The sequence below is a fragment of the Battus philenor genome, unplaced genomic scaffold (assembly GCF_028537555.1).
Source record: "Battus philenor isolate CCGP_79_NKW_IND1 unplaced genomic scaffold, ilBatPhil1.0.hap1 SCAF_27, whole genome shotgun sequence".
NCBI lineage: Eukaryota > Metazoa > Arthropoda > Insecta > Lepidoptera > Papilionidae > Battus > Battus philenor.
This window is the reverse complement of record NW_027181690.1, coordinates 3,244,210-3,270,914: the sequence shown is the minus strand read 5'-3', so window position 1 is coordinate 3,270,914 and position 26,705 is coordinate 3,244,210. Positions and strand designations below refer to the sequence as shown.

The window sequence follows — 26,705 nt, the reverse complement described above, 5'->3', positions numbered from 1 at the left end:
TGGTATAAAGTATTCACTCTGAAAATTAATGTAGCATTAATTGATTTTTTAGTAATCGAATACTACAGATAATTAACAAAAATTAATTTTAATATGTAGTAATTAGAATTACAAACACTTTTTATTTCTATATTATCATGAGATTATTTATTATTTCTGAAAAAATAATTTTTATGTATAGTGTAAAATACAGCAAATGTGCTATATATTCACTCCTTTAAAGTTTTTTTACCTCCATAAAGTATACGTATATAAGGAAACCCTAGAAAATCAAAATTCGTGGCCACACTAGTTTTTATTCCTCTCCGCGTCAGAGTGGTGTTGGACAGCGAGTCCGCTCGAGCCGGCCGGCTTAATTACCCGCCATCTTGTCCAGCGCGGGAATAGGCAAACGACAATTTAAACATGCAGCCCATCTGTAACGACCTTTACGTAATCCATATTTAAAAAAAAAAAAACATATTTATTGTTACACTAAACATATTTTTATAAAATATTTGTTTATTTTTATTACATAAAGATATATATCTTTTCTTTCATTTGCAATTCTTTATTCTTAATTGTCAATGATTTCAGTAACTGTCCAAAATTATTTCCAAGTGTTAGTCACTCTTGTTTACGTGAGTTATGGGTTATTAATTTACCGAGGCCGTGACAATGATGTAGATGAATTTGTTTTGGTAACAAAGTATTTGGTTTTATAATGCGACATTCTAATATCTTCGCTGAAAATGAAATATTTAAAGTTTTACTGAACTTATGTTTTAAACTCCCAATACGCGTTGCATTTTTGTCCTAAAAACATAAGTTAATTTACCACTTGTTTTCGCTTCAATACATTCTACATCTGTAGCAGTTACCTTAAATTCTTATATATATGCCTTACTCGTTGAAACTAACCATAAATGATAATCCAGTGGATTAAGATCACGTCTATATGGAACGTTTGTTTCTAACTGAGATTGGGAGAATCGAGCTTTATGACTCAAATCTTGCTGAAAGAAATCTTTTTGGTCAATGGAATGGTATCTTGAAGCACTTGTAGCGAAGTTTTAATACTTTACACCTCCCCAAACCGTCACTGAAGTCGGATAATGCCCATGTTGATCTCTTTTGACTAATTGGAAAAGTTTCTTATATATATAGATATGAATACAGACCGCTTCTAAATGGTCTTATTGAAAATTTCAGAAAGCCCTGTGTACAAAGTCTGTGGACGTCTTACGTTTAAAAGATGATGAAGTACTCTTCGAATTAATGACGATGAATTAAATTATTTTTTAGAAACTTTTCATTTCAAGTTTAACTTCCTTAAGTAAAATATATTTTCTTTTAGAGACCAAGCAAATTTTACAAATTTCGCTGTTAACATTTGTGTACAGTACAAAAGAAACTTTAGTCTTTTGATTGATTAAAACACTACTTCCCAAACCTTATTCATTCCCAAATCAAATTAATTTTTTTATACATTTCATTTAATTCAAAATAAATGCTTAATGCATTCTCCGCCAGTAAATCTTTAGGTAAATGCCGAGATATGCTTAGGGAACAGAAGTCGGCTCCATTAGGGACTTATTAAATGCAGCCCCAAATGATATTTATTGTCAATCCAACTTGACCCCGCGAACCACAAACGCATCACGCATCAGTCATTATATACATTTATTTACATTGTCGCAATGGTTTAACTTAACCATTTGATTGTTACGCAATTTTTGCAAGATCGCAAGTTGCAGGACTTATTTTGACTTGATATTGGCAAGTAAACACTCTTGTGTAAATAAACAATTTTAATCTTTTTTTTTAACGATTTTTTCTTGCTATGCTTTTACCTTATTCTCGTTCCCCTGCTTTGCTTGGGGCAAGCACATTACAATACAAGTGCCAAATTTTTTTTCATTTTATATTTTTATTGCTATAAAAATTTAAATGTGTGTCATCGATAAGCGACGCACATCTAGGTCTACAAAGACATATTGAAACTTGCAGCGCAAAAGCGCAAGTCGTCACGGTTTTCGAGACAAAATAACATACGGTTAATCCAACATGAATAAATACACACTTCTTCTTCTTCCTTCCCTTTTCCCTTTATTTGGGGTCGGGTCTCCTTATCAATTTGCGCCAGGCCACTCTATCCTGGGTTGTCTCTGCATCAAGTTGAAGGGTTTCCAGTTCCTTTACGATATTAGACCACCACGTAGCTTTTAAACGCCCTCTCCCTCTTGGGAATTCTGGTAGGCTTAAGGCAGTTTTTACCACGTGGTCATCTGGTTTTCGTTGAATGTGGCCATACCATCGCAATCTATTTTCCTGTAATTTGCTGGGGATCGGAGCTACCTTAAACGAACCTCTGATATATTCGTTCCGTATTTTGTCCATTCTAGTGACGCCACGCGACCATCTAAGCATCTTCATCTCATTGACATGAAGTGTTTGCTCGTTGTCTCTGACTTACAGTCCAGCATTCCGAGCCGTAGAGCATAGCTGGTCTGACAACGGCTTTGTAGACTTTACCCTTGATCTTAAACTATTTTTACTTATTAATGTTTCCTGTATTACCAATATACTTTTCAGGTATGGCTGCGAATGCGAGTGGTGCCACAGTTTGAGAATCGCTGACGCAGACGATACAAAGGCATGACACTTTACCAACCGACTGTACCTCCGAGCGACCGTTCAGAAGTCACCGGTTAACTGACAAACAGCTTTGTAGTCACCGCCTGGCATCTACAAAGGGAGCAAATGTCTCGTAGCCAACCTTTCTACCGACTTATACCTCCAGGCGGTTCTTCTCAAGATATATTTAAATTATTAAAGAGGATTATAACAGACATGTGCCTCCTACAGATACAGGTTGATTCACTATAAGTATGATAACTTAAGAGAATTGTATATATAGCTTTATTTCTTTCAATTAATGTACGTACAATATATTCAAAAATCAACAGTTCCCGAATTAAAAAAAAAGAAAAAAGATTTCAAAATTCGAATTAATACATATTAAAATTAATTATTGTTTACTATCTGTTACTTCAGACTTTATACTGCCAGAATTTATTGGCCTCGTCACATGCCAATGTAAAAAAATATTATTTTGTCATTGGAAATAAATGTAAAGGCTATAATTTTTTTTGCTTACAAATGATGTATTTCACCACTTCCAATTTTTACATATATAGCCAATTATCTTGTTTAAGTTTGTCGACTCTTTTTTCTATAATAATAAAACATATTTCACGAGTGATTAGTTCATATTTTGTTTTAATATATTTATTATTAACAACAATTAATTGTAATGATACGTATTTTTTTACGTACATCACGACGTATGTCCATAGCTGAACATAGGTCCCCACCATAGATTTCCCATAATTTCTGACTGACACTGCCTGTGGCCACCCGATTTCCGAACTAAAGAAGGTCATCTGTTCACCTCATTGGTGGACGTCTTACACTGCACTTATCGGTCCGTGGCCTACAATCCAGAACCTCATGATCCTAGCAGACATTTATTTTTTACGCTATTTAGTCCATCCATTGCCACTTTACCCACTGCCACTTCGTCCACTACCACTGGCAAATCCGCTGGGCTACGTTTATTACTTTCATTCGTCTACGAATCTCCTCAACCCTAATTAGATCTCCTTGAGAAATCGTGATCATATCCCTCTCCGTGGCTCGCTGAGCGACTGTAAGGTATGCTTACGAGGTCCAAACACATTTTTGTACCCTAGATAATTTCTTGTAACTTTTTGCCTTTAGGTACAAAGGAATGTTAGACGATAAAACTTAATATTGTAATACAGTTACATAAAACAATTTTGTTTAAAATTAATAAACAAAAACAATTACTAAACAATATTATTAATATAAGATGAATGAAGTTTCTTTGTTCTTAAAATCCTTCATGTCGAGATCAAAGGAACGCCTCGGGCGGGATTGCCGCAAATAGAAACATTTTTGACAAGGCACCTCTTTATCAGATTTTGTTAGAAAGAATATAATCACTAAACATAAATTGGAGCTATAGCTAGGAATTAATTTATATACAGGGTGATTAGTTTCCCTTTTCATGCTTCAACACAGAACTTTGAAGGTTTCTAACGTGTCTTGATCCTTATTATACAACCTATGGTTGTAGGATCAGAAGAGTTTTTTGTGACCGCTTTCACATTACCTTATTTTTTTCACTCGTTGAGAAAATTTAAAGCTAGTTACTTGATGGGTGGTGAGTAATGCTGTTAAAAGAATTAAAACAGAAAAGACAATAAGCAAATATGAAATTCACGGCACAAATAATAGAACTAGTCAAATAATAATAGAATAGACAAGTAAGTGTAGTAATGTATTAAAAAAGTAAAACCCAAAAAAACAAAACTGTGATATAAGAAATAGGATAAGTAATAAAATAAAGAATAAATATTGTACCTAGCCCCCTAAGAGTAATACGATGATGGAAGGAAGGCGATGAAAGTAAGAAGGAATGAAAAAACAAAATGAAAGATATTGTGAAGGAAAAAAGGTAAGAATAATAGACATTGTGAAATATGAAAGAGAGTGAAGAATAAAGATAAAAATTTGAAAAACTTATTTGTAAACAAAGACCCTGATCCCAACAAATTTTGGGTACGAGAGGCCTCCAATAGCGGGGTCCAAAAAAAACATTGTTACATGATGGTAGATGATATACATAAAGGGTACAACAAGTTTTTACCTTTAGCTAGATTTAGATAGTTTAGACGTTCAAACTGGACGTACAGAAAGATAAAACACCACAAAGGGACATGAAAAAGTTACTTAAATGTTCCTATATCTTTACTATATTAGTAGAGCAATAATTCGCTTAAAAAATAATTTTGAATAGTGGTAGTCGAGTGATAGAGGACTGAGAATAGCGATCGTAGGTCGTTAGTTCAATTCCCGTGATGTAATATTCGCACTTTGTGTATTAAGTATATAAGACTGCCACTGCTCACAAACGAGTTTCCAAAGGATCGGCAGCAGCGTTCTCTGCGTACCATAATACCACATTGCGATCGCACAATTCACCTGTCAAGCGTGGCGATTATGGTATATCCCACATTAATATCTTAAGCAGATGCCTGTGCGATGCAGTGAGCGTTTATTGGCTGAAAAAACACGACAAAAATTTTAAAAATATAGTTGATGTTTATAGTTGAAGGTATTCTTTGATTTAAAATTACATCTAATATTCCTAATTTAAATAAATTAAACCAGACGTCGTTTTTATTAACTGCAAGTCTATAATCATTTGAAAAAATTATCAGCAGATAAAACAGCTTTCTCTCATTTTCAAAATTCGATCTAATATATGTATACATTTTTTTCTAACCATTAAATTATTTTTCGATCATTAACAGCCAGTAATTGGAATTTTTTTTTAAATAATTACAGACGTGATATATTATAATCATAACTTTTAATTCTAATGGAGCATTAATGTATTCTAAGAACATAAAAATAATTTAATTTTGTTGTAAACATATTTTGCGGTAAAGTTGAACATATCAAGGCTATTATTAGAATATACACAACTCAAAACTAAGGTGACCATGATTTATTATTTACTTCATTCTATTATTCATATCTGCTGATAGACGCCCTCTGCACAGCGCCCTCCACGACGCCCGCTGGACGGCAGAAGCCAATCTCAGAGATCACAACAACGACTTGGTCTTGCACTATCTGCATCTAGCAACTTCCCGCCATTTGGATTACATTTAGGTCCACCAAGCGGAGGGGCTTGGGTCCGCATTCACTGGCTTATGGCATTCGACACTATGGTTCCAGCAGCCGTCAGCTGCACAAGCGATTCTTCGCGCTACCTCGGTGACCTTGATTCTTCTGCAGGTTCCCTCATTCCTGATTTGATCTCGCAGCAAAGCTCAATCATAGCCCTTTCCACTACTCTCTGGGCGACGTTGAGCGTTTTATAAGGTCCAGCGGGAGTGATATCTCTATTACTAGTACGTTTTGTTACTGGTATTGATGTAGTAGAAATAAAAAAGCTGTACAACCGCTGTACCGCGTCTTAGAAGAGCGCGTTAAGGCGGGGACCGAGATAGAGATACCATGAGCACCCGCCGCCGCGAATGCACGGCCGATACTAACACCGTTTCAAAGGATGTAGTCGGAAGGAATAAAGGAGGACAACATCACCATGCTGATAGAGGATGAAGAAAGACGCCACATCTTCTTAGATTACAGCAAAAAAGTTATAAGTAACGTAATTAAAAGAAATAAGTCCTAGTTTCCTAGTTAAGAGTATAATGAATTACAAATTGTAATACTATGGAATATAGAACTAAATAAAACAAAATAGGAAAAATGAAAAGTTTTTCTTTTTTTATTAGAATGCAAAAGTAAGCAAAATTAAATATAAAGATAAAACAAAAATAAAAATATAAAATGTAGCATTGATGAGGTGAAGGCGAAGTAAGGAAAGCGATGTAAGAGATGAAAACAAAGTATGGAAAGAAATAATAGATTACGTGACGAATTAAAGGAAATTGTGAGGAAGATATTGAGAAGTACGAAATATGAGGATGGAAATAAAATTATAAAGTAAGAACCTTATAAAAATAAACAATTTAATTATCTATTTTTATAAGGTTTTTATATTAGAAAAGTTATTTCCCGAAGTACCCAAGACAGGTGATAGATGAGAAGTCGGGGAATAGCGGGGGTCATGGTTAAGAATAAATACGTGCTCCGTGTTCTCCAGTTCAGAAACCAAAGACCCCGGCGACCATCAGTACATGAGAGTATATAGTAAATATTGGAATACTGTCCGGATTTTTAATGAAGGTATTTGGTCACCCTACATAACAAGTTCCATTCGAGGCGTTCGAGACAGGAACACTTGTTCGTCAGTCAGATAGACGCCGACGGCGAGTTCACTATGCGGCTAACGGTGAGTAGAATTGCGCACAGAGCTTTGTTTACTAACATTCATTGTTTGAAAACGACACTAATCACAACATTAGATCATTGTTAGGCATTTTTAAAGGCATTTGTAATAATTATATAAGATTTTATTATATTATTTATTAATCCGGATTGTAAAAGAAATTCCTGAAATGATAATCATGAATAACATCCTCTTCTTGACCTCATTAACAAGTTCAAAGTTATTCAACGAGCCTTGTACAGGGCTATGTAAAGGATTTCTTCATGAGATCAGATCAGGAATGTGGAAATCCGTACCAGGCTGATCTATGATACCGCAGACCAAGCGCAGCACAGGACGTCTACCCGCAAGGTGGATAGTCGATCTTAATGTCGCTAAAAACTTTGGTTTTAGCCATTTTAAACCGGTACTCCCTTAAAAAAAACCTATGGAGGAAGCCGATGTCCAGCTGTGGACGGCTGAAATGATGAATGTAAACCAACTCTTCGTCGCTTCCGTAATGGGAGCATCAAAGGTATCAAAACCATGTTATATGGTCCGTTGTAAATTGTGTTGTTGCAATAAAGTTTACATAGCTCTTTCCTTAATTCCTCTCTAAATTTGGCTTTATAAACAGGGTGATTGTAAATTGTTATAAAAGCTTTAAAGGGGTAAAAGTGTCAGCAAAAAGCCTTTAAAGCTGTACTTTCCAACCTTTGTGCCATGCTTCACCTTAGCCTTACAAAAATTCTCTCGCCTTACGTAACATATATAATTTTTATATTAGCAAAAGGATTAAACACGTGTTGAGTCAATTTTCAAATAATTGTTTTAAAGCATTTATACCTATTTTAAATAACCCTATATAAAGTGATCACTCTGAAATATCTTACATTAATTTATTTTACGGGTCATCGTGGCAGTATTTAGGTAGGCTATATCTTCCAATGGCCGTCTATGGCCTGATATGATGATGATAATGTTTTTTTTTTCAATTGGAACACTGCAGGCCTAAATTCTGACTGTACAAAATTTACGAGAACATTCATTTGTAAATTAATAAATAAATGTAAATAACAGAATCAAAAATTATTTTTGTACGCCATGAATTATTTTTTTTAGATTGGAATCTGCACCCTAAATGGCATTTGCAGATTCCGCGGGAATAACGTGGCAGGACGCAGATTGCGCCTAGCCTAAGACCTCTTTTAAAGTAAAAGCTCCAGGTCTCCCGTGGGAGCATCAGCTTGGGCCGCTTCATGTCACTATTTAACCAGATTGGAAAGCTGCAGAGCATTTAGATCGCTTCAGTGAACGTTCCATGAAGTGACTAAACTAAAGAGTCTCCAAAAGGGTACCTTGGTTTGGGCTGTCACTAGTCAATTATACCTGCTTAGCATTTCGACACAAGGGCCAAGAGGGCTACGACTCACACGGGTTGGCGGATTGCTATTACCTGGCTAATATCACCACTACTACTTCGGAAAACAAAGCTTCTATTTAATATGAACGGAGGTTGACGTCCCCTGTAATTTATAATCCGACAGACCGGTTTGTTATGGAATGGCAACTTCACAGAGTTAATAAATAATTCTATGAGGATACATACGTACACAACACTTTTATAATAGTGTTCCAGATAATATTTAAAATGATCCTATTAATAGATTTAAAAAAGAATCAATCAAAATAAGCGTTACTACAATGTAAATAATTCATAAGATAGCGTACTTTTAAAATAATTTGTTTGGTTCCAGGCTATATCAATGGTAAATATGTTATTATATTTTTTCGACTGTTCTTTTCAAGTCTGTAGCATTAATTTTACCAAAAAAAAAAACTGTAGAATCATCTTGTAGTTAATAAGGGATGAAATCCATCGTAAGTTGAATAAACATTTATTTAATTATTAAGAAAAGGACTAATATATAGCTACTTCCGCTATGTAGCAGTAGTCGTGCAATGCACGTATATATATTAGTACTATATTAGTCCTTTTCTTACATAGGATGGACTTCCGCAAAGTAACGCCTTAATCTATAACATTTTTTTAATTAGACTATCAAATTTTCAAATACCATTAAATGTCCGTCTAAGACATAAATGCCTGATGGCTAGCAAGCCACATACTTTCGTTTCATACGCAAATATTATTTATTTTATTAAAAAAATGAACATGAGAAACCTCAAAGCTTTAAGTTGAAGGATGCTATTACAGGAGAGTTGTTGTAAAATCGGTGAAACACTGACCGATCAATAGGATGAAGTACTTCTTAAGTAAAGCGTCCCTGCTTTAGGAAGAATATCCGAAACAGAGAAAAACCCTGTACTTGACAAGGCGATAAAAACATCTCATTAGCCAATGCACCGAGGTAGGTTCAAGGATGCTTACCATCCACGAGGCTTAGGGGCTAAAGAGCAAGGCGGTCATCCTTGACCGTCAGACACCCTCGGGCTGTATAACAGTGTCAATCATACGGTAGTTGCTATATCACGTTACATGAGCTCATGAGTTTTTTTACGCGAATGAGACTGGCTGAGAATGTGCCGAAATCGGCAAAGATCGCAAAGATACTTGCGTACATACTGCGGATGGCAATATGTAGTAGGTATTAGGAAGTGGTCGCACGAAACGTATTGTTAAAAACCATTAAATATTTTTTAAAAAAATTTAAAGGCCCAAAAAAAATAAAAACTAGTTTATTTTAATTTAGACAAAAATAGTTTAGGAAGATACTAGATAAACTTAGCTTAGTAAACACTGTGACAAGCAGAAACGTGAGCCAAAAAAAAAATTAAAACATTAACCTTTATTCTGAATATTTAATAACAGATGTTAATGTCTGTGGTAAATAGATTAATAAATTAAAAAAAAATAGGGGAGTTCAATCTGATTCTATTTTCAAATCTTTTTGAGCTCTCTGGCATTCTTCTCATAACGTACATAAGTAGACACCGTAAATGGTCATGGATATTATTAACAAAAACAGGTCATTGACCTTTAAAATGCACGATCCAAGTAAAATAAACGTGAAGTCTGTGTCATGTGATGGCGTCACGTTTGCATGTAACGCAGGGTCACGTAAACATGACGTACTTATGACTGTATCCATGAATGATTCCATTTGCTTTGATCATGAAATAAATTTTCCAGAACTTGAAGAAAATTTATCGAACATTAGGCACAAAAATCATAATCCATACCTATATGTCGCCGTCATTGATATAAATCCACACTTTCCTAATAAATCACTGTCTAAATTGGACAAAACACGACAAAAATGTGAGGATTAGATATATTTATGGAAATATGGGTTGCGCCTGAGTTAAAACCAAGAATCAATAGATTTCGAAAAGGAAGGCGCCAATTGGTTAAACATAAAAAACGTTGCATGTATATATATATATTTAGATTCTACCAAACACAAAAACTCACAAACAAAGAAACAAAAACAAATATATCACATATAAAATAAAATTTAATTTATGCATTAAATATATCTAAATTTTATACACTAATATTCAAATCATTGTTAATCATCAACGTCATTTCAGCCGTAGGGCGTGTACTGTTTCCCATAAGCCGCGCACACTGATTTCCAAGAAGACCAGTTGGAAGCAGCCTTCACCCAAAATGCAACGAAGCAATATAGCCTGTACACGTTGTACATGAACGCCCTGCGCCACACTTGCTGGTCCCTATTCCAGAAACTTAAGGTTCCAGTGGCCATCTTTTCTGCGTACTATGTTGCCTGCTCACTGCTACTTAAACTTGCAAATCCGCTAACTATGTCGGTTACTTTTATTTGTCTACGGATCTCCTAATTTCTCACCATAGTCATTTTTTCAACAGACAGTCGTCTACAGCTGCAAAAAAGCCTTCCTCATATTTCCACAATAAGACCAGTTTTTTTAATACATTTTCCCTCATTTTATTTTCGGAACAGGGACATATACCTTCCTACTTTCATGTTCCCTCTCTCATCCTTCAAAATTTCTATCATTCAGCATACATTCAACATATAACATTCACCCACATTCACGCATCGCCTCCCATCTCTCGCTACATTTCATGTTACACGGTTTTGCTTTGCCTAGTTACATCACCCACCACCCTGCAATAAAACTGCAAGAAAGTGTGGCGGCTCTCCTTCGCTTCCAAAAGGGAAACGATGTTGCCGAAAGTAATGCTACTACCCATTTCCACTTCGCAAGTCACTCTAAGCATTCCATATGTGGAACGGCAAGTAATTGCGTGCACCACGGTTGGTCCACCGCTGGGTCACAGATGCACGAGGGACTGCCTTTGAACTTAAACCTATACTCTCTGAGTATTCCAGTGCCCCGTGAACATTTGGGTCAGACACGTGTCCAACTCCACTGTAATAAGACCAGTTGGAAACGGAGTGCATCCAGATTTTCCCAATATTATTAATTAGGTCATGTCCACCTTATGGCTGGACGTCAAACCGCTGGTCAATACCCAATCTCTGATAATAATATACTATACAGATACTATTGGCGATTATGGCGATGGTTGCGTGGGTGGGTGCTTCGCCTGTGAAGTCGAGCCACTCGAGGAATCCCATAGAGCGAAGCCTCATTGAAGAGCGTCTGCATCGCGAATCAAGCCTTCAGGACGTAAAGGGGAGGAAGACCGTGCACAAACACCACAATACTCAAGGTATAAACATTATTCTGCTATTGTAAGTTGTCCAACTGTTTACAACCTTCGTACGAAATGATGCGAGAGAAGTTTTATATTTACCCGCTGCTCAATATGAGTATAGCTTCAATTACTGAATCGACTGTATACAGAATGATTGATTACATATGAAAAAGTTTGAAAATAGTGAATGTATAACTAATTTTTAGCACTAAATATTATAGCTTTTATAATTTAGAGAAAAGTTTATTGAATGAGATATTTACGGTACATAAAAACGATAATGAATATATCAGAAATAGTAATGTACATTAGGTCTGCACTACAATAAATAGTCATAGACATAAACTTTTTGTACGTTTCTCTATTATAGATAAAATTAGTAACTATTTTGGAAAGTTGTATATGGTATTACAATACATTCATATGTAATGCCTTTGAATAATCATGTAATAAAATTAAGGATTTCAAAAAAAAGTTGTTTCAGTAATATTCTTGGCAAACTCCTTCTCTTCTGCCAATGGGCGCCCACTGCCTCCTCAACGCAACCTAGTGGGAGCTTGAGTATGAATTATTCTAAGTACTGTATCAAGAATATTGTGAAAATGAACACAAAAAGTTCGTCTTAATTTATAGTGGGATGTACTCAGATCAGGGCATGTGGAATCATGAAAGCCTAAGTGGATGCCATTAAAAGAGAATTAAGTCTGATTCTAGTTCTTATTAAACTGTTCTGGCATTTTCCTCGTTACTTATACAAATATAAATGATAGGATCATTGCGAATTATATGAATAAATTAATAAATATTTTTCAGCGACTGCGAACCCGGAATTTAACCTACGTAAAGGGGAATATATGTGCGGAAACAGAGTGTGCAAGTTGCTGCCTGGTGAAGTACCTGCGGGCTGCAATGGCGTATGCCAACACCGTGTTTGAGTTATTAAAATATTTTTAATTTACTATTATTTTTATTTCAACGTTGACTTAAATGGCACTAAAAATAATGGTTCTAAATCATCTCGTGTGCGTCTTGCGTATCGCAGAAGTATACAATCAAGCCATCTAGATTATCGATTGTCCACTTCCATGTCGCTCGCATACCTCAATAGGTGATTAACATTTACGAACACACTATACCATTAAGAAAGAATTCTGTGTATTCTTTTGTTCGCATTAACTTTGAATCATTTATAGTCATAAGTGCGCGTCATGAGATAAACTCTTTTTTCACGTCTCATTTAAATATCGTTGCCCCTACCGAAGTATAATCGTAATCGCAAAAATAAAATTTACAGGAGAAACAAACAATTTTTTTCATAACTTCCGTTATATTCAACCTACAAGGATAATATAAGTTTATATAACGAAGCAAAGCTATTTTTTTCTGCGTCCATTTATTTAATTTCTATTTATATATACCGTAAAATTAATACGGAAATTAACACGGAATTATAACGAAAAATAAAATTTACTGGAATTGAAATTAAACGTTTTCGTCGTTCGAAATTTGGTATTGACCATGATCATTAAGATTGCAATACAATGTTATTCATGTGTTTATCATATTTCTGTCAACTTTTTAACAGCAATAGTTTTTTTTTTTCGATTCTTTAAATTAGATTATTATAATAAGACATGTCCGTCAATATATACATTAAAAAAAGTACAAAAGTAGCCATTAATACCAATTACTAAAAACTTATCGAACATTTTTCCTGCGAATAATACCCGTACCCGCTTTTACGATAATTTCGTTTCGTTTATTTTACATAAGAAAAACATTAAAAAAAATCACATTCATCACAATCAATCACATACTACCTGTAGATACAAAATTTGAGAGAAGCAAAATAAACCCGAATAAATATAATACGGTTTTATTCGGTGGAGCGACGATATATACTCTAATTCACCTGAGTTCCCCAAACATATGTACGAATATCGATTGATTTGGTATGTACCCACAACATACACTTGAGTTTCTTTGTAATAATTTTCCAAAATATCCTCAATCCAAATCAAAAGTTTAATTATAAAGTTTTACCATCACATAAAAATCCTTTAAACTGTATTAGCAATTAAGATAAAAGTTATCTTAACCCTTTCCTTACCGCAGTACGTTCCGCCGAAGTGACGCTACTGAACCGGGCAAACCGCAAAGTGTGCACATTGCATGGCGATAGTCTAATGTTCGAATTTTACTCGACAGTACATATTTAAATATTTTACCGGTATGTTAATTAAAAATATAAGTTAGGATACTACTTAGTAATTTATTTTGCTGCGATAAATCTTAAAACAGGGATCTACACATAAGCCCTTATCACAAGGCGGATGCCGTCTAACTCCGGCGCTGGTAACGAAAGGGTTAATATTTTTCGCTCAAACTAACCAAAGACATCTTCAAGTACATAGTTATATAAATGCCATTCTTATGGTAATTACGAAGATTAGGCTGAAAGAAACTGCTTATGGTCCATCCTCTAGAAGGAATCGAGAATATGTGCTTGCTTACATGAACATTTATTAGTATAATTAAATAAATCATTTTCTTAAAAACGGACTTTAATTAAGTCCTAGAATAGAACCTACGCCTAATGTTTTTAAGTCCAAATATACGTTCAGGTATCGATGGTACAAAATAAAACAAAGATTATATTAAAGTTTATTTATTACCTTTATTTCGACTCTTCTCCCACGCTTTCTGTGACAGCTTGAAGGTCGCCAAGTCGAACTTGGTGGCGATAATCCGACCGTATTGCGAACCGTTCAGCAACTTGCTCTTGTCGGACAGTTCCTCCATGATGGCCACGCGTTGCTCTGGAGACGCGGCTTCGAAGATCTCCTCGATGGCTCGAGAGCCGTGCTGGGAGAGTGCCAGCTTCTGATACTGACCCTGGAGATGGTGGTTAAGGAGAAAGTTAAAACATATTATAAGGATATTGTAAGGATCTATTGAAGGCCAGTGCACTAATATTGAAAAAATTACAAAAAAAGCAAAGTATTAAATTTTATTGTGGAGCCGGTGACTTTAAAGTCTCTGTTCATATTAGATGTAGTTTTTGTATATAAAATAAATATGAATAAACAAATTTACCATAATATAGCGAATTTTTGTGTCACGAAGTTAAAATAACTACAACTTCATCACTTTACCATTCCTAAAACCAAAATAAAGTATAAACGTAATATAGTAGGCTGATTGGAAATAGGTAAGAAAAGGACCAATATTTAGCCACTTCCGCACATGCAGTGGTAGTCGTGCAACAAAGTGCACCGCCAGCCCGCTGATAAATGCGCATGCGGCAAACAATGCGAATTACACAACCACCTCCGTCAAATCACTCAACACTTGATTCACCCCTCCACGGGGCATCTTCAGGAGTTATGTTACACCGATTAGTGCCAAACACAGTCCTTTTAGCTTACTACTATACTTAATGGAATATTTGGAAATAGGTAGTAAAAGCTTTAAGTGTCTCCTAGCCTAAGACCTCTTTTAATACAGCGAAGGTCAAGCGGTTCCGGAGATAGCCACCAAGCTTTTAGATAGCCTTAGTGGAAGCTTCATGGATTACGCTTAAGGGTCCTCACGAGGAAACCTCAGCTCATTGATAATATTCACAGAACATTCCGACACAAGGGCGTCTGCAAAGCATTAGTGCTGAGAAGAAGAATTGGAAGAAGTAACTCAAGCAACACTTCTATTTAGTATAATTGGAGGTTGGCTTCTCCTGTGATATATGATGCAGTCTCGTTTGCGACGAGACCATCTGGAAAAAAAATCCTAGTTTAATTAACTTAGCCCTTCACGTCTGATACCTTGAGTTTCTTCACAAGCTTGTCCCGCGACTTCACGCCAACGCACTGCCCCTTGCAGAACGCGTCTGCCACGTGGCAGCCTTTAGCATCACACAGTATGACCATCAACTCGTCAGCACTCAGCTCCAGAAGGCTAGAGACTGCTTTGGCTGGGCGCTGGAAATCAAAGTGATAGTATGACATACATGGTTCTGTTAATAAAAAAAATTATTGAAACGTGTTTTCGTTTTGGCATTTTTTCGTGGGTTATATCAAATTCCCTTATGTTTCATCACAATCAGAAGACAGAAGCTCAGAAAGCACAAGTTGGGGAGAGTTGTGGCTTGTAAGCTTCTGTCAGCTGGGCCGATGATAAAAGCCTACTGCCAGACATAGGTCTTCCCCAAAGGTCAAGTTAACTATGTCGTCGGTCCCCTTAGTGGGGGGTTTACCCACGCAGTGTCCACTCATGGTCGCCACTCGAGAATCATTCGGCCCTCATGGCGCTTATGTTTACTATATTATAATTATAAATTTACTTCCCAAAACTTTGTTTATTTTCTATGACTTTTTGAAATCCACTGAACTTAGTGGCACACCTGTATCATAAATTCAATTATTTAATATCAACCGACCTGGAAATCAAGAATAGTCTGCAAGATAATGGATCCGTGGATGTTGATGAAATAGTCCTCCGCCAACTTGGTAACATCCACCCTGTCCAGGGGTAGAAGTCGCAAACACAAAACAGAGAAGTACTTCTGCTCTTTCTCCTCATTGCACTTCAGCGCTGCCTCTAGACTCTGAAATAATAACAATAATTACAGATCCTCTGTTACTTATTAGACTTTAGGCGAATTCATATTATCAGTAATTACCAGTAATTTGATGATATATTTACACAGGAAGTGTATTGGTGTATTGGTGAAACACTGTTACTGGTTATTCAACTTGTTACCAGTTTTGATTAAGTTACATCCGTTTTTAGAAAGAATATGTCTATGGGACATGACACTAGTGTTATAGTTTTTCTAAATGTTTAGAAATATCCATAGGAAAAACCATGTCCATTACCGGTAACATACTGATACACATATACTACAATAAACAAAAACATATTTTTTTGTATTTTTTCTCCCTAGAGTATATCTACTAAAGTATAAACTTTCCAGTTCTATCCCTGGCGAGTTTCATCGTTTACCAATATTACTAGTAATTCTGTAAATTACCACAAATGACAAACATATTTGCTTCAATTTCAGTAAAAGATATTTTCCTGCCACTCCGTTTGCACCTTAAATGCGCCATTACTGGTAATGAACTTGATACCGGTATATATAGTGTTGGTAATTGATACAATTCTTAGTAATATACAGTAATTGTAAGAATCGCCGATAATATTTAAACATATACATTAACTATGTACTTAAATATATCGTAACGCCTATATGTTACACCTGTTACCGGTAATTGAATCGTACATTAGCCTCTTTTTTATAATACAATCGACAGGTCAGTACACATATGAACGGTTTTTCTAAATCCTCGGGGAAATCTACAATATAGAAAAAATTTAAACTATGCTTTCAATATTACTAGTAATTCTAATAAGCTAGTAGTTTCCCACATATTTACTAAAACCAAAATTAATCTTAATTAATCGGTTCTTACTCTTGTTACCAGTAATTTGATATTATGGTTAATCTGCACCCATTTTTAACTGACTTAGGTGTAAGTTTTTTTTTTTTAATTTTTGGTGATATCAAAGAAAAAAAAGATGTATGTTACCGGTATTATACCTGTACATATGTACCATAACTATAATAAGAGATATTTTGTTTTCCCATTGGAATACATTTAAAACAACCCGTTAATAGTTATTACACTTGTTACTAGTAATTTGAATGCAAAGAAGAAATTCTACTAAATATGACACTATGGGAAAGTCAAGCAAGTAAATAGTAATTTTCTAAATTACATGCTATAAAGAGTGAACCATATTAGACTCAGGTGTCAAAAGTCTATCTTCATTCTTTACTTTACCTATTTTCGATATCTAATTTTTTGTTCACACACACACTAATACACTTTTATATACACACACCCACACATCAACGGACACTAATCTGTTGCAGACAACTAAAGAATGTTTACATAAATTCCTTATTTAAAAAAAAAACTATGTGTATTAATTATTATTGTACTGCTGCATGTCTGCTTTCATCATGTCTTAAATATTTATAATTGTATTGTGTGCAATAAATATGTTATTATACAGTACCTGAACAAACTGTGTTTGCTTGGCCTTTATCCTGAGACAGGCTTTAGCCAACGCCACCAGAACACCAGTGTTTCCGCAAGCGAGTAGAGCATTAAACTGACCACTCAACTCGTCAAACATAGGTTCAAACTGTAATAGAAAAATTATTTAAATTAACAAAAATAATGTGCAATATATTTATTTTATTATTTTTAATACTTTACTACAATTATTGCCATCTATTTAATCAGAATAAATTTGGAGGGTTCATTTACTTTTTTTTCTTCAACTTACAATTCTTCTAAATATTAAATTATTTATGAATAAACAATAATGAGCTTGTATACATTTTTTATATTACATTTTTTTCTTATTGAATTAATGTCATGATTTTGGCTAGGCCCAAATAATGTATGTTGAGAGTATATTGGGCCCACTTGTGGGTCATAAAGCATAGAATATGTATGAATTTATGTATATTATTTGCACATAACAGATATTAGTTTGATAACAAAGATATAATGGTTTTTAATACTGAATCGCAGCATAATCTTACCTCCTCTTTGATTTGACAGTTGTCTATCAATCTCTGCACCGTGAAGTTTAGCATGGGCATGGTGGCCAACTGTCCCAAGCGGTTGATGAAGCACTTGGCATAGATCTGTGTGTACATTTTCTTTTTGGCCACAAACAATGCCGCTTCTAATAACCTATTGGTTTAAAGAAATAAATAAACACTGTAGACTTGTTAAGGTATTAAGAATTACAAAATCTCTTAAAAAAGACATAACAAAGAAAAAGTAAATGGTTTAGATTGTGCTGATGAAGATGGTTCTTTCCAGCACTGGATTCTACCCTTTACCGCTACCTAATGTCATCTGCCTCTAATGTACATATGTGTATTTGTGAATATGCTTGTAGATTATGTACAGGCCTGCATGTGCATGTTTGGACAAATAAGAATGTTTGTGTATATGTTTCAAAACTTCTTAATTCTCCTATAGATTTAAATAGATGCATTTCATTGGTTATTTATGTTAATTTTGTTATAGAGTAAAGACCATGGTGCTGCAAGCACAGCTAATTAACCTTCAAGGTGAGCAGATAACTCCAAGATTGTCAGATGATACCAGACACAGCCCACCTCCAACTGGTCCTATAGGAAATCTATTCAGGAAGCTTATGTTCAAATGTGGATGTCTTAAAGCTGAAATAATAATAAGGACTAACCATTATGTAAATGTCAGACATAAGTTTATACTACAATGAGCTGAATTTGAAAAAATATAGCTCTTTTTATCAAATCATATACTGAAAATATATTAGTAACGAAATTAAAAAAAATCAATCTGGTTCCATAACAATTTTTTTATTAAATGTTCTCACCTTACAGGTGCTTCTGATGTGAAAACTGGTGGCAAGCTGGTACCAACTACCTCTTCATCTTCAGTTTTATTTTCCTCATTTTTATTTTCATCATTTTTATTCTCTTCGTTTTTCTTACCATCTGCACCATCCCCAATCCAGTCTTCTGGCACAAAACTCTCATTAAGCAACCTCTTTATCAGATTCTTTGTAACATTTTTATCAGCATTTTTCACTGCAAATAACAGCACTTGTAGTAAAGCTGATGTCATATTCTCGTAAGGTAGGTCCTTAAACTGAGGCCAGAGAGAAAGACGGTTGGCAAACTCTTTAACAACCTCTTTAAAATCTTCTGGCACAATTCTATATGCTATCTTTGTTTGGTGTGGGGGAATCCCTTTACTAACTGATAGTGGTTCTTTAAATAAATTCACCTTTGGCTTCTCGCCTGGTAGAAGATTTATTCCACTCAGCGTTTTTAATGCAGTTCTTACTATATGATTAGCATTTGGATCCCAAACAAAATCTTCTAAATTGTTCAATACATATTTAGATAACTTTATTGTAAATTCATGGCATGCTTTAATGTGTTCTTCGGTGTATCCTGTTTCTTTTTCAACTTTGCGTTTCTTTTTAGGGGTTTCTTCTACATCAGATGCTTCATCAGTCTCTCCAGTTTGCAGATGCTCAGTGGCTCTATTACCGCACTCTGTGAGAAGAGCCTTCAGGACATAATTTGAAAAATTATCAGAGCAAAGCCTTCGTAAATCTGGTGTGACAACCTCAATGTAGCATTCCAGATCCTCAGGAGTTGCATAGGGTATTAGCAGTTCTATAACTCTGCAGCCAAGTTGGTTTCCTATAATGTTCAACTCTTCACCTTTAGTTCTCTGTAGCACATTGTTGACAAGAGCCTCTGAAAATCAAAATATCTGAATTAAAATTTGTGTAATACCTAGGGAAATAGAACAGATACATTACATCTTCCATAAATCTAAGCCAAGCCAAAATAAGGTTTATGGGTTGGTAGCATCTTTTTTCATCCGCAGGTCTGGGAGGGTCCACTACTGGACATTGGCCTCTTTTGTAGAATTTCAATAAGACCAGTGAGAAATGACCTGCATCCAACATGTTTCCACTACCTTAATTATTTAAGGGACCAGAAAGTAATGTCACTTTCTTGAGTTAGATTAATACAACTACATTTTTAACAAGTTATTTTATTTCTAATCAACAACATATTCACCAATGTTATCAGAGGTAAAAATCAATTGGTTTTTATATAAAATATGTCAACAGAAACAATATTACTTTCCTATTCATCATGACATCCCATGTTGTGCTTGCTGGCCTATAATGTCCTCTTTGGACCACCAAAACAGACCATTTCTGTATGAATTTCTATAGTAGCCAGTACCAACATAATCACCAATTTTTTATATGTTGATTTATTGGACAGAATGTCCAAATGATACAAGTAGTCAGAAAAAAGTCTTAGAAGTATTGACCTTAGGTATTGACCACACTTATTCATATACTGGGATATGGGATTTATATAAAAATAGATAGAGATATATAAGGATGATGAGGTAAGAAGTTAAAATTATATAGGATAGAATTCATAGCTTTTTTAGGAGATGTATTACATATTGCACATATACAATTTGAAACTTTCTGAGCTTGAGAGTACATAGATTTGAAATGGACACTCATAGTGAGAACCAATCATTAGTGGGGTTACACTTAGAGTACAGTGTACTGGACATATGGGTACCATGCAGGGTAGGAGAGCGTGTAATAATCAAAGATTGTTTGGCTTTATGAAGTATAATACTTGATACAGCCAGTATCAGCACACATGTTGCTTTGTTTTTAAACTTTAAGTAACATAAAAAGATGGATTGTAAAATATGTTATTTTTTAACTATATTTATATGAGATTATACTTACGTTTCTGCTCAGCATCTTCAATTCCTTGTTTGATGGCTTCCAGTATACCAACGAAATACTGATATAATTCTTCGGGCATTTGAGTACCGCGACCCATTTGGCCCTTCTTGGCGTACTTTTTTGCATTAGATAAGAAGTTCTTTCGTTTTTTACGCCACTTTCGCTTGTTAGGATTATTTTCATCTTGACTTTGTTTAGATTCCGGTACTTCAACGTTTTCTTCACTCATTTTTTTAAAATAAAACAGTTTAATTTAAAACAAACGTAAAAGTAACAATCTTATTTCATTCAGTATCACAAAAAATTGACACGAAAATCAGAAATACTCCAACGATGTTATTAAAAGTTTAAATGAACTGTATTTTCTGTAAATACGCTAGGTTATATGTCAATGTCATAAACATGCTGTATTTCATGTTTATTTATTTTTCATTTCACGCATGTATACTTTGTACTTATAAATAGTATGTGGGATATTATTTTTTTATTTTACAGTTATTATACATATTAATTGCGAATTTATAAAACCTTAAAAAATACTATAATTTTATACAGATAATAGTTAATGTTAAATGAAGCATTGGGTGCGACATCTAGTAACAACAGTATGTAATTAGATATAGAAGTAAATTTGATACGTTTCATCAACAAACCTATCTATGCACTTTGATTTTGTTAACATTTTTAAAACCAGTTCAATTTTCTAATTAAGATGCAAAATTTGTAATGATACTATAAAATTATTAAACAGGGCGATAATATATTCTAATTTAACCGTAAATTAAGTATCAAAGTAGACGTAAATGAGCTTGGATCCAAGCCCTTTCTTAGGAGCGGCTAGAATCTTATTCGTTTACTAAAGCCGTTAATAGGTAATATTTTTATTTAATTCTATTAAAAAGTTCCACCATTTAACACAATTTCAAATAAACATGCTTTTTAATAGTTTCATTTAAATGGTACTAATATTTATACAGATGCTAACCGCATTAAAAATACACAGAAATTTGCTATTTTGATATAAGTTTTAGAAAATTTATTACATAAACATATTTTTGTATTACAGATAAAAATTGAAAGAAACGAACAAAAATCATTAATAATATAAACAGTGCAACCAAAAACTCTTATAAATATAAATGTAATTTATGTATAATAATCCGAACTTGATCAATTTTTGACCATGGTTTTTAAATATGTATAACTGATCAGAACATACGTTTTTGATATTTTGAATGTTACTGGTAATTACTGAAGTTAGAGCATTTTATATATCAATTTATTGATTCAGAATATTAAACACTTAGGATATCTCATGATGACCACTTGTTTACTTTAAAATAACGCGGGAACCCAATTCTATTGAAACTAGAAAGAAATTTAAATAAACAAAGGGATTCTTGCATTAAAAATTGCGAAGCCCCAACCGCGTCCTGTACCAATAAGAACTCATAACAGAGTTTGTTTTTTGTTTGTAATTACGTTCATTAATTAGAGAAAAAACACCTCACTACAATTGTAAGGTAAAATACAGCTGCAGCAAATTATCCCTCTGAATAATTCAAAGGAAGTAATGAAGCCGTATGTGAATAAATCAATGAGGTGTAATAATTACCGGTAATATAATATGTCTCAAAACTATTTATTAAATTACATTATGTATGCTAAATATAGGGTATTATCTGTTTTAAATTTTCTGATAGAATTTTACTGCCCGAAGTAATAGGAGTGTAATATAAAAAAAATATATATCATATTTCGGAATGGTCACGGTTTTAATGGGTTGAATATGTAATAAATAAATATTTTAAATAATAATGATAAATACTGACTGGTGTAGTTGTTAAACAACAATGTAAATTTGCAGCACATGAACTGTCAAACGCGCGAAATACAAAGCGATCGATCGAGTAAAATACCCATAGATACAATATATAGGTATATTTCTGAAATTTTGGTGCAATTTTCCTTTTTTTCATGAGATGGTTTTAAAAAAGTAACAGGGAACAAAAAAAATAATAATGAAATCAGTGAAGTCGTTTAATATCTCGTATTATATAGTTAGAGTTAGATTTTTGCGGAAGGAATTATAATTTTCTTGCATTTACAATGTCGATAGATAATTTTCAAGGGTAGTCGTCAATAAATCTTGAAAATTTAGATTTTTCATATAGCGAATTCTTTTCCCACGTGTACAACGTGGTAGTTATTTATTTACGCAACAGGAAATTATATGTCATAACTAAACTTGTGTATCAAAAAGTATTACAATGAAAACTAAGCGTTTGAAACAATTTCGTAAATTAGTAATGTTCAGTAATCATTAAGACTTGATTCATTTATAATAGAAATTGTTTTTTTTTTTCATTTAAAAAATTTAATAAAAATATCCAAATTTATAAATATAGATACATACAATTACTATTGATTTTACCTCTATCTGAATTACATCTATATTCACAATAACATCAATGATTTCGATAAAAACAGCCACAGAAAGTGCACCGCGTTGACATACGTCGGCTAAACAAACCACTCAAGTGCCATAAAACCCTTTTTGTTATCATTCCCGCGATGAATAAATAACTATGTAAGTTTCTCTCTATAAGAACGACATATCGCCCACATATTCGCATATAATACAACAAAATCAAGCATTACACGTCACAAAATACGATACTCTTTCTGGTGCGGCCGCCTGCACTCCCCGCCGCGTACAGCGCGGTACAGAGTGGTCTTCGCTGCCATCTCAAGCCGCACTCTCATCACTCTTTACACTCACACGTGTACAGTTGATACCTTCATGTGAACCTCATCATGCAACTGGAATGCGATAGACCCAGTACATTATACGTTAAGTTCAGGGAGCCTTCCGTTCCGTGAAATCATCTCCAATGATGCTGTAATGCCATTTAGACTAACACCGTAAGCATCTTCGGAAACAATATAACAATATGAACATTGCGTAAAAGTGTTCTGTATGTAACAACTATGCTAGTTACTACCTCTTTGTTTTATTTAATTTATGATATAGAACCCTCTACGTCGAAAGTTATCGACTCATAAAAATAGATAAGCGTATTCCTCGGCCTGCTTCCTCAAGCTAATAAGGCAACAGTGCAGATAGAAACCGAGAAAACAAAGAACCGCTGGAACGTCCGGATCTCTCAAAACATTGTTACGCTGTTAATCATAAAGATTACATTGTTTTTATTATAACAAGAATTATTAAAAGATTAATGATTACTCAGCTAATTGATAAGTACAATTGGTGGAGGATAGGCCATATGGTATGCAGAACAGATGTCAGCTGAAGCTCTAAGGTTCTGGAACGGAGACCAGGCAGTGACAGTTGTACAGGACAGTGTAGCCAGCTTCCAACTGATACCATTAGTAATCTATAGGGAACTTCCTCCGGCTAAAATGATGAGTAGATGCATGAAAAGATACATTTTTGCATACCTTACGGCTGAAATAAGAATGATGTTGAATCATAAAATAATCTTAACGATGTCTGTTAAAATGTCGAATAATTTTTTCTCAGAGATCATTTTAATAGACAATTGGAACACTCGCTTATAATTAATTATTAGGACAGTGCGTCGTAAAAAATATTTTACGACTTCGCGTTGAGACTTCTGAAAAGTCAGCTTCGTATTGTGTAAACAATTTTTTACGACTACTCTATTAAAACTGTTATATATACGTTTCAAAATATCTTTGTCAAACCAATATCACGAGTTACAGAACCATCTAAACAATAAACACGGAAATCAAGGAATGCTGTAAACACGCGTAACCCTGAAGTTCTTTATAGATTTTTGTGTACGGTTCTCGGAAATTCTTACCGTATACTATCTCGAACTTACTAAAACCTTATCCGTAGTATAAATAGGTGTACTCCCCATGTCGACAGTTCGGTGTTGTTTTTGAGTTATAAAATTGAGATCTACGATTAGTAACATAAAGTGAATAGTCACTTTTGGTTGTTGGTAAGTTTTTTGGAAAGTGATTTCTTAAGCGATTTGGAAGCGAAGTTTGGACTAAGTGAATGTATACTTTGTGTTATAGTAGGGTGACCATCTGATTTGTGAATAAAAGACTCCTTGTGAACCATTGGTTTTTCATTCCGAGTCAGAACATCAGTACATAACAATATATAGATTTTGAGTTCGCCGTCTTATGTACTATTACTGTTATGTTTTTTTTGTTTAGTGATATTTAGAACTGTAGCTGCCACTTGAACCTTCATATTTTATTGCTGCTTACTAACTGATTCCCGAGTGCCGCCAAAATAATCCCCTTGACTGACTCTGGACTAAAGTGCAATCGGACTATAATCTGTTCGCCGTGCGACTGTGGGAATATCCTATGATATTATTCCCTCTGGAATATAAATAGATTTGTTACTTTGACAAATACATTCCGCAATTGGGTTCCGTATGGAATATTGATAGGGTATACTTCACACAATAGTTTTTCATTTCAATTAGAATAGGCAACCTCTTGTTATGGTTATTCACTACTCCTGAAGAATCTTCATGGTCAAATGAACATCTTACTTTGATCATAATATAGTTTTACCTATATAGTTTCATCTCCTGAACTTTGTAAACTGAAAACAATTAGGGAGGTTCCTCCAAGTGGCACGCTTAATACGTAATGTTACAGAGAAAGACGTTCGAGAGTTTGCCCATCCGTCCGCGCAAATTCGTTTCAGCCCTAACACTTTCCGATGTGGCAGTAGTGTTATTAGCCAAACAATAGCATCCAACCAAGAAATGATTCGGCTCTCTACATCAAGAGAACTAAACAAAAATAACGCGCGGATATTAAATATACTACATTTTAATAGATTAATGAAACGAAGGTTTTACACAGATAAATATATAGCTAATTTGCTGTAAATCAATGTATGGTACACCCTATCCATTAATCAATAATTTCAGAAATAATAACGTAATGTTAACATACTAAGAAAAAGCTTTTCATAATTCGGAATACTCAATATTATTTATTATTGTTTATTATCTGTTTCCACAGACTTTATACTGCCAGGTGTTATTGGCTCGTTGAATTTCAGTAGAAAAATAATTATTACAGAGAAATCACTTCTTGCATGGTGATTGGAATAAGTGTAAAAATTTTAAAGATTTTAGCTGCCATATGATCTTAATGTCCCCCGCATTTAAAGCTTTTACATTGATAACAAATCAGGCTGTATATTACTCACGATGAATTTTAAATTGTATTGAAGTAATGAATTATATTTTCTGAACAACAACGAGCCGCAATGTCTGAAGACGAAGGTCTTCGACCAGTGTGTGTTCCCGGTGATGACTTACGGATCTAAGACGTATTCGTTAACAATAAAGAGCGACAGAGAGCCGTGCTCGGAGGAGATTAAGTAGAAATGAGAAGGTCCGCAGAACCAAAGTCACCGACTTAGCACGAAGAATTACTCATCTGAAATGACAGAGGGCGGGCCAAGCGCTTGTGGAACTGACAGCTGTCAGGGCCAAAAGGTTTTCAAGCTGTGACCACGACTCGGTAAACGAGACATGAGTACGCTTCCCAGCAGGTAGTCCAATAACTTACTTAAGAGCATCCATCGGCTGATATGATTATAATGATGATGAAACAACAAGTCGTTAATCGCATTTTCAGCCCATAGACAAAAATATCTATGGGGTGATATACCATAACCATTACGTTTAGCAGACAGGATGGCGATTACAGTGTTATGGTACC

The 26,705-nt window shown here is 34.4% G+C and overlaps 1 protein-coding gene across 1 annotated transcript; it reads right to left on the bottom strand.

Moving 5' to 3' along the window:
• Positions 1-14,243: 14,243 nt before the first annotated feature.
• Positions 14,244-21,317, bottom strand: LOC137925668 (nucleolar protein 9). The gene is made up of 7 exons (XM_068769141.1): positions 20,955-21,317; positions 19,026-19,920; positions 18,196-18,349; positions 17,661-17,789; positions 16,015-16,182; positions 15,401-15,556; positions 14,244-14,474 (listed from the first exon to the last, which is right to left on the bottom strand). Exons 1-7 carry the CDS (start codon positions 21,181-21,183, stop codon positions 14,244-14,246), a joined length of 1,962 nt encoding a protein of 653 aa, XP_068625242.1. The 5' UTR covers positions 21,184-21,317.
• Between the last annotated feature and the right edge of the window lie 5,388 nt (positions 21,318-26,705).